This window comes from Lithobates pipiens, unplaced genomic scaffold (genome assembly GCF_037356315.1).
Source record: "Lithobates pipiens isolate NorthernLeopardFrog02 unplaced genomic scaffold, aLitPip1_a1.2 Scaffold_30, whole genome shotgun sequence".
In the NCBI taxonomy this organism is placed as follows: Eukaryota; Metazoa; Chordata; class Amphibia; order Anura; family Ranidae; genus Lithobates; species Lithobates pipiens.
This window is the reverse complement of record NW_027507791.1, coordinates 136,468,276-136,486,352: the sequence shown is the minus strand read 5'-3', so window position 1 is coordinate 136,486,352 and position 18,077 is coordinate 136,468,276. Positions and strand designations below refer to the sequence as shown.

At 47.1% G+C, this 18,077-nt stretch overlaps 1 protein-coding gene across 6 annotated transcripts in view; it reads right to left on the bottom strand.

Moving 5' to 3' along the window:
* The window catches only part of LOC143943247 (protein-L-isoaspartate(D-aspartate) O-methyltransferase-like), a 325,651-nt gene that overhangs the window by 221,219 nt on the left and 86,355 nt on the right, over positions 1-18,077 (bottom strand). For 5 of the 6 annotated variants that reach the window (XM_077464891.1, XM_077464885.1, XM_077464886.1 and 2 more), the window contains one exon: positions 9,959-10,063. The exons of the other annotated variant lie outside the window; for it this stretch is intronic. In XM_077464891.1, coding sequence (XP_077321017.1) covers positions 9,959-10,063 — 105 coding nt within the window. The remainder of the gene's footprint in view (positions 1-9,958; positions 10,064-18,077) is intronic. 6 annotated transcript variants of the gene reach the window in all.

The following is an 18,077-nucleotide window of genomic DNA, read 5'->3' as shown; positions in this document are numbered from 1 at the left end:
ATTGAGTCCCTGACTGACTGGCTCACCCGAATCTGCTGATCCAGGGATAACGGAGATTTGCCCATTTTGTCAATATCTCCTTCTGCAAGACTCTGGTGTGAACTGGGCGTACGGTACTGCCTCGAAGGAGGCTACCATGAGGCCTAGAACTTGCATGCAGAAGCGCACTGACAACATCTGCGGTGCATCGATAGTTTTACCGCGTCTCTGAGAGTCTGCAGTTTGTCTGAAGGGAGAAAAACTCTCGCTTCCATGGACTCCAGCAGTAAGCCTAGGTACTCCAAACGCTGAGTCGGTGCGATCACTGACTTTTTTAGGTTCTCCCGCCACCCAAATTCTTGCAGGGTCTGCATGGTGATCGCCACATTCTCTTCTAACTCTGAGGCGGAAGAAGCTCTCAGGAGGAGATTGTCTAGGTAACCCACGATCACGATCCCGCGTTGCCGTAGCCAATCACTGAGTCGGTATGAGCACAGACTTTCTATAAGTTCAACAGCCACCCAAATTCCTGCAGGGTTTGCCTGGTGCTTGCCACATCCTCCAATTCTGAGGCAGAAGCTGCTCTCAGAAGCTGATCGCCCAGGTAACTTACGATTGCAATCCCGCGTTGTCACAACGCCAAAATTGGAGCCAATACCTTTGTAAAGACCTGGGGTGCTGCAGCCAAGCCAAAAAGGGAGAGCCACAAACTGGTAGTGGGCTTCCCCAACTTTAGGTCCCAGAACCCTCTGATGCCTGAGGCATATGGGTATGTGCAGGTACGCATCCTGGATGTCCAAAGACACCAGGGAGTCCCCTTGCTGGAGTGCAGCGACTACGGAGCGAACTGATTCCATTCGGAACCTCTGTACTTTAACAAAGCTATTGAGGCTTTTAGGTCCAAGATTGGACATACCCCTTCCTTTTTTGGTGACTACAAACAGATTGGAGTAGAATCCCTGGAACTTTTCCCAGCACGGAACAGGCACCCTGCGGCTTAGCAGGTCCCATACTGCCCCCAATAGGGTCTCCCAGCGAGCTGGGAGAAAGGGTATGCTGGAGGGGAAGAATCTGTTTGGTGGTCAAGAGTGGAACTGTAGCCAGAGGAAATCAGTTTGCAGACCCATTAGTCGGAAACTACTGAAGACGACCCCCCCCCCCACCCCTATGATGGGTAGGGGCAAACCTTCATGCGGTAGCCCCTTTGCTTGCAGGCTTGTTAGGCTTGTGGCTCCAGGGACGCTTTTGTCCCTCAGAGGTCGTCCTGTTGAACTGGGAGCGTGGAGCCTAAGTCCCGGACAGATGAAAAGGCCTCCTTTGAATGGAAATGAGGCCCCTTGCCTACGGTGTGGCTCCTTCGTTTTCCTGGTCTATGGGAGCAAGGTACTCTTCTCAACTGTAAGCTATCAACCAACAATATTGCGCAAAACGAGCAAGAGAAAAAAAAGGAAAGAACAATTGAAAACAAAGAAAAAATGTAATAAGCTGTAAGCTGCTGACACGCTAAAATTAGGGATTTTTTAGCTAAGGAAACATGTCAAAGGTAAAGTGTAAGCGCTCAACTTATATGTATGTGTTTTTTTTGGTGGTCATATGTATTCCTGTGTTTCAAAGTACATATAAAGTAACCCCAAAACAAGGAATATTGCAATTTGGTGACAAAAAAAAAATGACTATAAGATTATGTGAAAATCAAAAAAATATAAAGACTGTGTGGATAAAAAATTATCCCAGTGAAAAAGGAGCCAAACAATGACTATAATTATATACAAACATTGCTAGTAATAAATGATAAAAGTCCATAAACAGGCATATAGTCCATATGGAAATGTGCAAGGTATCAATCCAAACGTATTGTGCTGACAACCAAGGTTCTGTGATATTAAACCGAAGGAGATGATATTTCACCCTGTGACGGTCCCACCACCTTATAAGGTACAGGCTTACCGGATCTAGATGACCCTAGCAGACATACGTCTCAGGGGTCAATCAAAGCTTATGGTCCTAGCCAAGGATTGGATGTATCAATCGTGCCGTGTACGATCCCCACCAACGACTAGATGTAATCACAGTTCTTCATATGTATGTGCAAATCCGACAACAACTCAGGCATGGAAGATGAAGAAACAGAGCCAACATGGCATAATAACGTTTTTTTAAAAAAGACCTTTAATAAAAAATATTCTAAAACTCACATTTCCAGAGTGGATAGTAAAGCATGTCAGAGAAACAAAGGCAGTAGCGGAGTCCTCCCGACGCGTTTCGACCTACAGGTCATCATCTGGGGTGGGCTCCTGCTACTGTCATACTGCCTTATATAGGTACTTGTACAATGAACTAATGCATTTACCCCAAGTGTCGTAATCAAGCCCACTTCCGGTTTTCAAAATGGCGGACGGGCGTGCGTTCCACGCCTCTATTATTATGCGTTCCACCCATATATCCAATCTGTTTAGGCCTGGAGGACATAGTTAGAAATGGTGGTCGCTCAACTTCCGGTTACAACGGAAATGGCGGTATGGCGTGCGTTCCACGCCTCGACAAGCATGCGTTCCACCCATTCACGGCGAACTGTGATAGAAAAAGAAGGAAGGGTACTTACTTAATAAAATAGTGTGACCACTATCAGGAAAGTGGAGCCATCCCCTTATATATATGTGCGTTTATTACAACTTAGATAGGGAGGCTTGGGGGTATATTAAGCTCTCATTAGGAATCCCAGCACGAAACCGGAAGTGTGCGTCTATGATCGCACCGGAACCGGAAGTAGATAAACATCACTTCCGGTACGGAACGAAAAATACAAACGAGGCTTGAATATATAAACAACATTATCTCCTCTCTAATGCTGCTGTAACTGTACCGCAATGACACCTAGTGGCCAAAAAATAAAATGAGACTTGACAATAATGAAAAAACTATACGTAACATATATCCCATTATACATGATGTGTATCACATAGTATAGATTTGTAATCCTGTGATTTAAACAAACTGTCTTGACACAGAAAATATACATGTATAAAATTAGTATGGCCAAAACTAAAAAAGGGGAAAATAAAATAAAATAAAATAGAAATAAAAATAAAGACTGCTTAATAAAATATACCTGCAAATAAATTTTGTGATACCAGATTACGCATTGCACATAGTATCTATGAATCATCTATGAAAGCATTAATGTCCCACTCTACATTCATACTGAGTGGAGAGTGGGATTGGAGCTCATAGATCCAAAAAGTCTCCAACCTGGAGACCCCGCGTGTAAGGGGATCCCCTCTCCAGGGTGGGGTATACCTGTCTATCGCGACAAATTGTGTGCCCCTTAAATCGTTGTTATGATATTCCCTATAATGTCTAGGCACAGTGTGTTTAGACAATTTATTTTTAATCAAGGAAATGTGTTCACCAACCCTTGTGGAAAAAGGCCTGGTGGTACGGCCGACATACTGTTTCCCACAAGGGCAGGTTATTAAATAGACCACATACTTGGTCTTACAGGTACAGAAACACTTAATTGAATATCTTCTACCTGTTACTGTAGATGTAAATTCTGAAATTTTTCTTCGTTGAGTCAATGCATTGTGCTGGCATACGCTACATTTTTTACACGGGTAGTAACCTACCAAGTTGTGAAAAAAAGTAGGCTGGATGGGGGCATTGATGATATTGGGGGCTATTTTACTTTGCAGAGTCGGGGCCCCTCTAAACAAAATATTGGCTTTTTCAGGAAGACTTGGACCAAGCACGGGGTCCTTTCTCAAAATGTCCCAATGCTTACTGAAAATCTTTTTCACTTGCCTATGTTGCATATTAAAGGTGGTTATAAAAGACCACCTAAATTTATCATTGTCATTCCGAGGGGTTTTGACCTGCAAAAGAGTATCCCTATTTATATGTGAAACCTCCTGTAGTTGTTTTTCCAAAGTAGGCGCATGATATCCCTTGTCTAAAAACTGTTCTTTTAAACGGTTCGCCTGCTCAAGAAAAATGCGATCATCCGTACAGTTACGACGTAGTCTAATAAATTGACTACGAGGGACAGAAGTGAGCCAACTTTTATGGTGGCAGCTATCGATGGCAATATAGCTATTACGGTCGGTGAACTTGAAATGTGTTTTAAAGTTGAAACCCCCTGGCGTGATTCCAATTTCCAAGTCTAAAAATTGTATTTTATCAATACTGGTCTGATAGGTTAATGAAATTCCCCTATCATTGTTGTTTAAACCACTGAAAAATTCACAAAGCGCCTCAGGAGTGCCCCCCCATAGGAGGAGGATGTCGTCTATATAACGGACCCACAAAATCAATGATGGGCTCCGCTGAGCATAGACGACATCCTCCTCCCATTTGGCCATGAAAAGATTGGCCAGACTGGGCGCAAATTTAGCCCCCATGGCCACCCCCCTTTTCTGCGAATAGTACTGACCATCAAACCAAAAGTAACTGTGGCTAGTGGCGAATTCTAATAATTCTATGATATAATCACGTTGGCAAGGAACTAGTGTGTGTTCTTGATCTAAAAAGAAACGAACCGCTTGGATCCCCTTGTCCTGTGGGATACAGGTATAAAGGGATGCCACATCCGCGGTGGCTATAATACATTGTCCTTGGAAATGTATACTTTCCAATTTTCTGATGGTATCACCTGTATCCTGTATGTATGAAGGCATTTTTCTAACGAGTGGTTGGAGATAGAAATCTATATACCTGCCTATACGTGCTGTGACAGAATTTTGTCACCAAATTGCAATATTCCTTGTTTTGGGGTTACTTTATATGTACTTTGAAACACAGGAATACATATGACCACCAAAAAAAACACATACATATAAGTTGAGCGCTTACACTTTACCTTTGACACTCTTCTCAACTGTGACATTCTTAAAACGATCATCCAACGAGGCTCCAAAGAGCCATTCACCAAGGAAGGTTAGATCCGGCAAGGCTTCCGTGGTTGTTCTGTCGGGCTGGGGATGTTTAGCCGAAGCTCCGGGTGGACAAAATAGCCGTTTGTGAGCGGAAAAAGAGCGCCCTTGCCTACAGCTTGGCTCCTTAGCCTTCTTGGCCTGTGGGAGTAGTGTACTCTTACCATCTGTGGCATTCTTAATAATGTCATCCAACGAGGCTCCAAAGAGCCGTTCACCAAGGAAGGTTAGATCCGGCAAGGCTTTCTTAGATGCCTGGTCCGCAGTCCAGCATTTCAGCCAAATCAGGCGCCTCAGCACCACTGCTGACACTGAAGCCCTGGATAGCAGAGGAAGCGTATACAGAGCCGCGTCACAAACGTACTTAAGGCCGAGCACTAACTGGTCTGCTAGTTCCACACAGACGGGAGTAGCCTGTTGCTCCTCCAATTCCCAGTGCAAAAGCTTTGCCCATTTCAGTGAGTGTCTGCGACACAAGTGCTGTGGCACGTACTGGTCGAAATTGCTGAACCCACAACCGTAAACAAGGAACGGGCCACTGCCTCGGTCTTCCTTCCCGCGAGGGCCTTAAACACAGGAATCCCCTCTACTGGGATTGTGGTTACTTTATTTAACCTGCATACTGGGGGGTCCATGACCGGAGGAGCCGACCATTTTTTTAAGAAGGCTCGCCACGAAGGGGTAATGCACCGCCATGCTTTTGGGACCGAAAAGGTCCATTGCATTCGCCCTCATTCCTTGTATATGAACTTATCGAGATAAGTCAGATACGGAAACACCTTAGGTGCCCGGGTTGGCTTACAGGACCCAAAAGGGACCGCTACTTCAGCGGAAGGACCTGCTGTATCCTGAATCTTCGGGTATCATGCACAGCTGTGATAAGTGCTCCAACTAGCACTTTTCTTGCGTGGACCCGGACGGGGACTCATCCTCACTGTCCGATCAGTCCTTGTTAGCATCATCTGAAGCAACAGAGCAGGGGCCGCCAGTCTCAGCGGGGCCCGAGTCTGCGTCAGAGCTCTCCCTGGAGGACTGGGGGGCTGGGGCCGCTTTTTACCACCTTTGTGCCTGCACACCGTCTCCACCCTGGCAACAAACTTTTTAAGTCCAAAGGCACTGCACTGTTAGCAGACGAGCCATTTGCCAGTTGCAATTGAGTTCAGCGGAAGAAACATCAGTTTCTGAAGCCATGCTGACCCACCCTGTCTGCCACCCTTGGGGACTTAGGACAGGTGCACAGTCCCACCCTCCTAGCTGCTGCAGACTGAGGGGCCCCCACCACAGGACTCGCCACCCTGAATGAGTTCTGCGCTGTTCAGCTACAAGTGCGTCCTGTGTCAGCTCCCAGGTGTCCTGAGTGAAAAAACGCTCTGTTTTGAGCAGCAGGGACCAGCGCTGAGCATAAAAACCATGCTGGGCTACAACAAAATGGCCACTGGCCGCCCAGCATAAAGGGACATAGAGGGAAAATGGCCACTGAACTACAGCAAAACGGCTCCTGACCATGCTTTCCATTGAGGCACACCAAACATGGCCGAAAAACAACTGTATACAGGGAAAAGACAGTGAAAATGGCGGCAAAACAGCGCTATGGTGATCAGCATATGCAGACCTCCAGACACCCAGCGGGGAGACCACAGACACCCAGGGACACAGCCAGGTGTTTGCCTATAGCCGGGGATCCCCTGGCTATAGGCACGCACACCGCTCAGCAGCCCATCATGCAGCATCCCCCATGGGGGGGGAGATAGGGACAGTGAGAGAAGAGAGGGAGGAGAGGGACCCCCGAATCGACATCCTAGGGAATGCCCAGCTGCTCAACCCCACCAAGGCAGGGAGAGCTGTACTTACCATCCGGACGAGCTGGGGACATCCCATCACAGACCCACTCCTGAAGAGTATGGGATGGCTGCTGGCAATGGCGCACTGTGACACAGACATCACTAGCCCGGTCATACGTGTGCCCCGGAGCATTGCTCTCACTGGGCGACCCAGCGCGTAGCTATGGTCTGCACACGCTTGATGGCCAGGCTGGGGAGACTACAAGGATAAGGATATCCAGCCTGTCACCCAGCCGGCTGTTGATAGTAGATTACAGGATCCAAAAATCTTGCGCAAAAGGCAAACTTCTGGAAATAAATCCCAGGACCAATGGTCCCGCAGGGTTCCTAAATCCATCTCCTTCACTAGGCAGAAAAAAAACGGAGCTGCAGGAGGCAGGCTGAGGGGATGGTGTAACAACCCTATGGTCAAGATTAATGGAGCTGTGAGTCAGTGAATGAAAGAGAAACATGTGTTTTGCTGTGTGTTTGGGCGAAATATGTTAGAGGGGGTTCTCCCATGGGTAGGAGACCATGCTGAAGCAGTTTATTTTACCAAGAGCCATTTACTATCTTCCGAGGCAGTGTGCGGACAAGCTGGGATAGAATTTTGGAGTATTTGAGGGGGAACTTTTTTCTATTTGGTTTTTGGTCAGCTGTACTAAGGGAATATGGTTACACATGGCCAAATGTAGCCTGGCCATAGCTAGGCAGGTGGCCTACCACTAGTCATACTTGGTGTGTCATCTTCCCATCTATTGCCAGCCTAGGTTTAGTCATATGTACCTCAATCCACTGATTAAACAGCCCAGTTAACAGATCAGGTCAGAGATAGACAGTGTAAGCCCACGTACACACGGTCGGAGATTTTGCCAACCAAATCCGTCGGATTTTGCCCGTCGGATTTAGTCCGACGGATTGTGTCCGAAACTGTTGCATACACACGGTCGGGCCAAGTTGGCGAAAAATCTGATCTTTCAGAACGTGATGACAAATTTCGTTACGATGGGACTACATTCAGGCTAGTAGCCAATAGCTTTGATGTAGGAATTTGATCTGAGCATGCGTGGCACTTGGTGCGATGAAAATGCTCTACACATGATCGGATTAGGTCCGTCCGGCCCAGTTGTTCGGGAAATCTTTCCAACATGTTGGAAAATTGGGTCGGACGGAAATTCGGATGGAATCAGTCCGATGCATACCACACACAGTCGAATTATCTGACGACACGGTCCGATAAGACTCATTCCGACAGATTCTCCGACCGTGTGTACAAGGGCTTAGACAACCTGGGGGCAATAATGAGGATTACATATAACAAAAACTTGCTGTAAATTTTCAGTGATGGGGCTGATCACTTACTGGAATTGGGAATAATTCAAAACAAAAAGAAGTGGGGTTGGGACTTTACATGAGGCATGTTGAAGTGGACGCCCACTACACCTCATGAAACAGAAAATAGGTAGCCCCACACTATCTAATTCCCTCAGGCGCTCTGAGGGAAGTGGATGCCCACTACACCTTGTGGAATGGCAAATAGGTAACACCACACTCTGAACCACTGCAACTCCAGGGAAGTAGATTTAAAAGCTTTCTATGCACACTTCATGTTTATGTGCACACACCACTGTGACTGAATCCTTCTAATCCCAGATCAGTGAATAACTAAGATAGGCAAGAACCTGGCTTAAGGTGATAAACCGATATTTATCCTGTGCATCCCCACATCTTGACATGTGTGTCTACTTTTGGTCGTCGTTCAGCATTAGGGTCCTCAGTCGCTACCTTCTTTCTGGAGGGGGCCTTTTTGCGGTCAGGATTTCCCTGGCATAGAAACATTGAAGCTCCTGGAGAAACCACAATTCAGGTAGAGCAAGTATTTCTTTTAACCTATGAGGATTGTGGGAACAACCAAGAGGAATACATATACCTCAGTGTTGCCATTTTCTTGCCACTCCTAGTATTGTCCCACAGGAAATATATGATTCAGTAAAGCCTCCAGGAAAAAACACTGTGTCCTATATCTTTTTAGAAATCATTGTGTTGTACATGTATGAGTTTTATGTAAACTATTACAATTTGTTATTTTTATGTGCCTACAAAGTCCATTATTCCCAATTCCAGTATTTACTGATTATGTAGGATGTGGCACATTTATATTAACCGCTTGTTGACCAGCGCACGACGATGTACGTCGGGCCCCACGGACTTGATGTCTGCTGGGTGCCCGCGATCGTGTCACGGAGAGGAAGAATGGGGAGATGCTTTTGTAAACAAAGCATTTCCCCGTTCTGCCTAGTGACAGGACAGAGATCACAGCTCTTTGTCATCGACAACAGTGATCACTGTCTTGCGTGTTGAAGCCCAGCCCCCTCACAGTTAGAATCACTCCCTAGGACACACGTAACCCCTTCACTGCCCCCTAGTGGTTAACCCCACAGTGTCATTTACACAGTACTCAATGCATTTTTATAGCATTGATTGCTGTATAAATGACAATGGTCCCCAAATTTTGTCAAAAATGTCTGATGTGTCCACCATAATGTTGCAGTCCTGATAAAAATCACAGATCGCAGCCATTACTAATAAAAAAAATAAAAATGCCATTAAACTATCCCCTATTTTGTAGATGCTATAAATTTTGCGCAAACCAATCAATATACGCTTAATACAATTTTTTTTTTTACCAAAAATATGTAGAAGAATACATAATCGACCGAAACTGAGGAAAAACTTTTATATATATATATATATATATATATATATATATATATATATATATATATATATATATATATATATATATATATATATATATTTTTTTTTTTTTGGGGGGGGGGGGATATTTATTATAGCAAAAAGTTAAAAATATTGCATTTTTTTTTCAAAATTGTCGCCTTTTTTTTATAGCGCAGAGGCGATCAAATACCACCAAAAGAAAGCTCTATTTGTGGTAAAATACAGGACGTCAATTTTGTTTGGGTACATCGTCGCATGACTGCACAATTGTCAGTTAAAGCGAAGCAGTGCCGACTCTCAAAAAGTGCTTTGGTCAGGAAGGGGGTAAAATCCTCCGGGGCTGAAGTGGTTAAAGGTGTTCGATTGCCACCTCAGAGCATTGCAATCAATTGAATTTCATGAATAAATCAATTTAACAAAATTTCATAAAAAAACAATCTCTTATTTACAACCGTATTGCATATTTATAAAACATGATTTTTGAAAACTAACCATTCTAGCAAAGCACGCAGTGAGATATCCACTCCCAGAGCCAACGTCCAATGCCTTTGCACCCTCGAACAATTTATCTTCTAATACCTCCAGCGCATGTGCATGCTGTAAGACACAGGAACACCACAGAGACTCAGATTAACATTTGGCTTATGATTCATTATGTCCAACTAAAAATGTTATGCACTTGCTAAACCTTGCATAATGATAAAGCACAAGCCTTCCAATGCAAAGTCACCAGTGGGTAAATAGAAACTAGGGAATTAACCAAGCTTCCTACTGTCAGAAGTGGCGCTTTATCTGCACTGTCTGTGCCCGTTTCTATTTTAGAGAAAAATAGAAAAGAGCACAGGTCTGCAGCTGATGTACAGAGCGAATGCGTCAGTTTCTCATCTAGAAAACTGCTGCAGATTCCGGTCAGGTGTGACCCCGCTCTGCTCGTGCAGTAATCACACTACATGAGCACCCTTTTGTTAATTAGAAGCTGCATCTGTTCCATGTTCTAAGTTTAGAAGAGTCGCAAAAACATGGTGGTTGCACGGCTTTAACTGCCTACTTGACCTCTGCTGAGCCAATTGTGATCACTTTGATATAATATAATGTTTATAGATACCTTTACTGTGTTCTGAATTCTTGACATAATGGGGTTGATTTAATAAAGGGAAATATACTGTGCACTTCAATGCACTTGCTCCAGAGCTTAGTAAATGAGGTAAAGCTTCCCTTTGCAAAGAATACTTAATCACATGCAAGGTAAATAAAAAACAGCTTCTTGCTTGTATGTGATTGAATGACAGAAATCAGAAGAGCGTTCCCCTTATTTCAGAGCTTGCCCCCAGATCTAAAACAAATGCACTCACAGTGCTCAATATATCTGCTTTCAGTAAAATCAACTTCAATGTTCCCAAATTCAATTCTTTTCACACTAAAAATTTCTTGAAAGTTTTTTAAAAGTTTGAAAAACAAGAAGATTAGTATACTAAAATATTTTACAATTTATTAAACAGTTCAAATTTACCCAAAATCAATGTGGTCAGGTGACGGGGGATGCCTGAGATGAAACACTGCTTTACACAAGGGAGAGAACTAAATTATCTCCCGTTTTTGGGTATTTAATACAGTCATTGTGAGTGTATTTGAATTCTGTAGTTAATAAGGTGTACAATGATAATAAACTATGCTGATGCACTTTTTGCTTTTAAAGTTTTAGTTTTTTTGACTGTCTTAAAGCGGGAGTCCGCCGGGAGTTCCGCCGTTTTTTTTTTTTTTTTTTAAAAGCCAGCAGCTACAAATACTGCAGCTGCTGACTTTTAAAATAATGACACTTACCTGCCCAGCGCGCCAGCGATGTCGGCACCCGAAGCCGATCTCTCGATCGTCTCTCGGGTGCTGCCGCCACCATCTTGGGTATGGGAATCAGGAGCCTTTCGGCTTCATTTCCCGGTTCCCTACTGCCCATGCGCGAGTCGCGCTGCGCAATAAGGATGGTCCAAGGATGGTCCCCGCTGTCTCTGGGATCCGTGTGTTTCCCAGCAGGCAGCGGGGGACTTTCGGAAAGGGGCGTAGATTCTGCGGAAAGGGGCGTACCTTCTGCAGAATCTACGCCGGAAGTGGGTGCAGATACCTGTACTGTACAGGTACCTGCACCCCCCTCCCCACTGAAAGGTGCCAATTGTGGCGCCGGAGGGGGGGAGGATTCCAATGAGTGGAAGGTCCACTTTAGGGTGGACCTCCGCTTTAAGTCACTGCAGGGAAGTACAAGCCAGGGCTTAAAGGGACACGCTGGACATTATTTAACCGTATCCTTAAAATTAACAGTGTATGTTAGTTTCTAAAAGGCATTCTTAAAGCTTCAGGAAACCTAAATATGCTTCCGTGCACTGGATCTGTATAAAATTCTGTGTGAATTGTCGGTGCTATATACAGTAAACGCCTGTAATAAATAAATATGAGCTTGTGAACACTCTCTTTATTCATGACCACTTGCCGCCCACCCACCGTCAAATGACAGGTGGTCGGTGAGGCGCTCCTTCAGGGTGGAGGTCATATGACGGCCTCCCAGAATGATCACTCTGGTGCGCCCACGGGGTTGCTAGGGCACAGCCCTCCCCTTACTGGAGGTACCTCAGTTTTTTCGCCAGTCTCTTAGGTGTTGGTCACAAGTAAAGATGTGCTGTGCAGAGCTACGCTGGAATATCCTCACTGGGACTAGCCATGCAACCAGATCCATTCAAGGTGTCTTTTCCAGGCCGAATTGGATGGTACCCGGGCCTCGTGTCCGAAGAAAATAAGATTTTTTTGTACTAACCGTAAAATCCTTTTCTCTGTAATTCACCGACTGACACAGCTTCTCTCTTTAGACCATTGGGTTGTTATGCTACCTTCAGGAGAGGACTAGGCATTACATGTTAACTCCTTAAATCCTATTTTCTCTTATAGTCACCGACTGACACAGCTTCTCTCTTTAGACCATTGGGACATCCCCAAGCAGTGCCAAAACGAGGGGTGTGAAAACAGCATAAAACTTCATCCACCATGGCATGTGGGAACTAGTACAAACTTTACCCACAAAAAAAAAAAACTACAGTGTGTGGAATAACCACCACAAAAAAACAAGGTGCTCCTCAACAGAGAAGCACTACCCTCAAACCGCACCAAAAACTGCAGTAACGAATGCAACAGTGCATTAACTTAAAAGGTACTGCGTTTTTACCCAAAAAAACTGGAAAAAAGGAAAAAAATTGCATATGCAATTGCAACTATACAGCAGCTTGCAAAAACTTTGCGGCCAAAACAGGCATCAGCTGATGCACTGACATCTACCTTGTAGAACTTTGTAAACGCGTGGACAGGCAACCAGGTCGCTGCTTTACACACCTGAGCAACAGACGCTTGATGTCAGAAGGCCCAAAACTTTGATTGCCCTCGTGGAGTGGGCCATGACTGGAAAGAGGGGCACCTGCCCCTTCAAGGCGTAGGCTTGTACTACAATCTGCCTGATCCGCCTGGAAACGGTGGCCGACGAGACCGCCATGCCTTTCTTTGAACCAGCCACCAAAACAAACAGTGAGTCTGACTTCCGGAAGGGAGCTGTGGCAGACAAATACACCTTCAGAGCCGGAACCACGTCCAGAGCATGAAGGGCCACCTCCTTAGGATGTGTCGGCTTAGGACTTAAAGATGGTAACACAATGTCCTCATTGATGTGAAACGCTGAGACTACCTTGGCAGAAAAGGCGGTTGCGGACGCAACACCATCTTATCCTTGTGGATAACCAAATAGGGCGACTTGCAGGACAAGGCCGCCAGTTCTGAAACCCTCCTGGCCGATGTGATGGCCACTAGAAAGACCACTTTCTGGAAAAACAGGGGAAACTCTCTGATATTATCAAATGGCGATTTTTAAAGCGCCGATAACAGGTTCAGATCCCACGGGGGTAACGGTGGATGCACCAGAGAGACTACATGTCGCATCCCTTGAACAAAAGTACTCAGAGAGTGAGACACCAGAGGTCACTGAAAAAGGACAGCCAAAGCTGATATTTGTCCTTTAATGGTGCTTAATGCCAATTTCTGGTTCACCTCTTGCTGAAGAACCAGCAGGATCCTGGATATAGAAAAGGAGCATGGATGCCATCCTTTCTCCTCACACATGGAGATGTAGGCCTTCCAGGTAGGAAGATATATTTTCCGAGAAGATTTCCGTGCTCTCAACATAGTTGGGATCACTGAGTCCAACAGACCCCGGTCCCACAACACCTGACTCTCAATAGCCAGGCCGTTAAACCCAGCAATCGTAAAGAAGGATGGAGAATCAGACCTTGAGACAGAATTTCCTCTCGCAACGGCAGTCCCCAGGGAGCGTCTGCCACCAGGCGCACTAGGTTTGTATACCAAGGACGCTGAGGCCAAATCTGGGGCAACCAGTATTACTGGGATCCCCCCGGCTTCCACTCTTTGAAGCAGATGTGGTAACAGTTTCAGTGGAGAAAAGGCGTCTTGTCCTGGACACGAATCGCGGAACTTTCTGACTGAGACAGGAGGCCATAAGATCCACGTCTGGTGTGCCCCACCACAGGCACCGTAGCCTGAACACTTCCAGATGCAATGCCCATTCTCCTGGGTCCAGCATCTGAAGACTTAGATAGTCCGCCTGCCAGTTCTCCACACCCGGGATGTAAAAGGCTGACAGGGCCGGTACATGTCGCTCTGCCCACCAAAGTATATGAGCGACCTCCCGTGCGGTGGCCGAGCTTGTTCCTCCTTGACGTATGCCACAGCAGTGGCGTTGTCTGACTGGATCCTGATCAGACGCCCTTGCAGTTTCATTGACCATGTGGAGAGGCATAGCCTGATCGCTCTCAGTTCGATCAGATTGATTGGCAACTTGGATTCCTCCGTCGACCAGAGGTCCTGAGTCGACTGAACTCCCATCACTCCACCCTAGCCGGATAGGCTGGCGTCCGTTGTGATCACCGTCCATTTCAGAGGTAGGAACGACTGCGGGACTGAAGCACCGGGGACTGAAGCACCGAGGACCTCAGCTACCAGATCAGGGAACCCCTCACTAACTGGATCTGTTGATCCAGGGACAATGGAGATTTGTCACATTTTGTCAAAATCTCCTTCTGTAGGACTCTGGTGTGGAACTGGGCATATGGTACTGCCTCGAAGAAGGCCACAATGAGTCCCAGGACTCGCATGCAAAAGCACAGCGATTACCACTTGTAGTTCATCAGCAGTTTTACAGTGGCTCTGAGAGTCTGCAGCTTGTCTGAAGGGAGAAACACTCTCGCTTCCCTGGAGTCCAGCAGCAAGCCTAGGTACTCCAAATGCTGAGTCAGTACTATCACCTACTTTTTTAGGTTCAACCGCCACTCAAATTCTTGCAGGGTCTGCATGGTGATCACCACATCAGGAAGAGATTGTCTAGGTAACACACAAATCACGATCCCACCTTGCCCTAGCAACGCCAACACAGGAGCCAATACCTTGGTAAAGACTTGGGGGACTGATGCCAAACCAAAAGGGAGAGCCACAAACTGGTAATGGGCTTCCCCAACTGCAAAACACAGAAACTTTTGATGCCGGAGGTACACATCCTGGATGTCCAAGGACGCCAGGGAGTCCCCTAGATGGAATCCAGCGACTACTGAGCGAACCGATTCCATTCTGAACCTCTGCACTTTCACAAAGTGATTGAGGGCCTTTAGATCCAAGATTGGACGTACCCCTTCCTTCTTGGGAACTACAAACAGGTTTGAGTAGAACCCCTGGAAACGTTCCGATTCCGGAACAGGTACAAACACCCCACGATTCAGCAGGTCCCTTACTACCCCCAAGAGAGCCTCCCGGCGAGCCAGGAGAACGGGTATGCTGGAGAGGAAGAATCTGTTTTGCGGCCAAGAGAGAAACTCTATCTTGTAGCCGTAGGAAATCAGATCGCAGACCCATTGGTCAAACAGTCGAGAGGACCACCGGGCAGCAAACTCCCAAAGGCAACCCCCCACCCGAGTCATATGTGGGGGAAAACCTTCATGCGGTAGCACTTTTTTTCGCAGGCTTGTTAGGCTTGTGGTTCCAGGGATGTTTGTCCTTCCGTGGTCGTCCTGTCGGGCTGGGGGATGTTTAGCCGAAGCTCCAGGTGGACAAAAAAGCCGTTTGCGAGTGGAAAAAGAGCACCCTTGCCTACAGCTTGGCTCCTTAGCCTTCTTGGTCTGTGGGAGTAGTGTACTCTTACCATCTGTGGCATTCTTAATAATGTCATCCAAAGAGGCTCCAAAGAGCCGGTCGCCAAGGAAGGGAAGATCCGTCAGGGCTTTTTTGGGTGCTTGGTCAGCAGACCAGCATTTCAACCAAATCAGGCACCTCAGGACCACTGCTGACACTGAAACCCTGGATAACAGAGGAAGAGTATCCAGAGCCAGGTCACAAACGTACTTAAGGCCTTGCACTAGTTGGTCTGCTAGTTCCACGCAGACAGGAGAAGCCTGTTGCTCTCCCAATTCGCGGTGCAACAGTTTTACCCACTCAGTAAGTGTCTGACACAAGTGCGGATGCCAGTACTGGTCGCATGGTTGACCCCACAACCGTAAACAAGGAACAGGCCCCTGTCTCGGCCTTCCTGTCCGTGGGATCCTTAAATGCAGGAGTCCCCTCTACCGGGATCGTGGTTACTTTATTTAACCTGTATACATTGGGAGGTCCATGACCGGAGGAGCCGACCATTTTTTGAGAAGGCTCTCCTCAAAGGGGTAACGCACCGCCATGTATTTGGGGACCGAAAAGGTCCGTTGCGGTCGACCCCATTCCTTGTAAATGAACTTGTCAAAATAAGTCAGATACGGGAACACCTTAGGTGAACGGGCTGGCTTACGGGACTAAAAAGGGGCCGATACATCAGCAGAGGGAACTGCTGGCTCCTGAATCTTCAGGGTATCATACACAGCTGTGATAAGTGCTCCAACAAGCGATTTATCATGCACAGACCCAGACGGGGACTCATCCTCACTGTCCGAACGGTCCTGGTCAGTGCCATCTGAAACGACAGAGCAGGGGTCACCAGCCTCAGCAGGGCCCGAGTCTGCGTCAGAGATCTTCCCAGAGGATAGAGGTGGGGGCCGCTTTTTAGCACCTTTGCGCCCACGCACCGCTTCCATCTTGGCAACGAACAAATTGAGGACCACCGACAAAGGGTCCAAGGGCACTGCGCATTCCGCAGACGAACCGATTGCAAATGCCTGGATTTCGGGGGACGAAACACCAGTTTCATAAGCCATGCTGACCCTACCCTGTCTGCCACCTGAAGGAGACTTAGGACAGTGATGGTCCCACTCTCCTTACTGCTGCTGGCTGAGGGGCTCTTTCCCACAGGACTCACCACCCTGACAGGCTCTGCGCTGTCCAGCAAGTAGTGCCCATGTTCTCTGTCAGCTCACAGGTGTAGAGGAATCCTCTCTGTGTCATTCAAAGCTGCTGCTAATGGCGCTGAAACCGCTCTGAAATGGGCTCAGGCTCAAATAAAATGGCCACCCGGCAGCCAGTATAAGGACAAATCACAGGGAAAATGGCCACCGAGACAAAGGAGAGTATGCTTTCCCTTGCCCATACCTAAGATGGCCGCTGACACTGAAAAACCATGAGAGACAGAGATATAAAATGGCATTGATCAGCACTGCAGATATCACAGGCACAGCCTCACAGGCACCCCCGGGGACATGAAAACACCACTCAGGACACAGCCAGCCAGCGCAGTCCCTCCACAGGTGAGAGCCCCTGCACATGGCACACACCACTAAAGCAGCCACATGCAGCCTCCCCCACGGGGGGTAGGGACAGGGAGAGGAGAGAAGAGAGGGAGGTGAGGGACCCCCAAATCGACCTCCCAGGGAATGCCCAGCTGCTCAGCCCCACCAAGGCAGGGAGAGCTGTACTTACCAGTCCTGAAGAGCTGGGAGACATTCCATTACAGACCCACTCTCTGATCAGTACAGGGTGGCTGCTGGCCTTGGCACACTGTGACGCAGACATGAGTAGCCCGGTCATATGTGCGCCCCGGAGCATAAAAGCTCACGACCACCTCTGGAACTGAGGTACGCCGTGGACGGCCTAGCTCATAGCTGCGACCTGCACACGCTCGCTGGCTGGGGAGACTACAAGGATAAGGGTATCCAGCCTTCCACCCAGCCGGCTGTTGATAGCAGATCACAAGATCTTTCACCTTGCGCAAAAAGCAAAGCATCTGCAGAAAAACACAGACCGATGGGCCCTTCACTAGGCAAAATAAAACTGAGGCTGCAGTAGCATGCTGAGGGATGGTGACCTAAGGGACCGCCCCTTGGGCGGAACTAGAAAGTTCTAGTTTTATTATCACATGTTAACATGTAATGCCTAGTCCTCTCCTGAAGGTGGCATAACAACGCAATGGTCTAAAGAGAGAAGCTGTGTCAGTCGGTGAATATAAGAGAAACAAGGTTTTACCTGCAACGCTTCTCTTTTTGGAGAGCTGAACCCTGAGACCCAGTATTTGTTTTTTTCAGCCATATTCCTGGCAGGGTGCTTTACAGGCCCAGAACTGTGGACCCCCCTATTCAAGGGGGGCCCAGTCTCTGAAGATTTT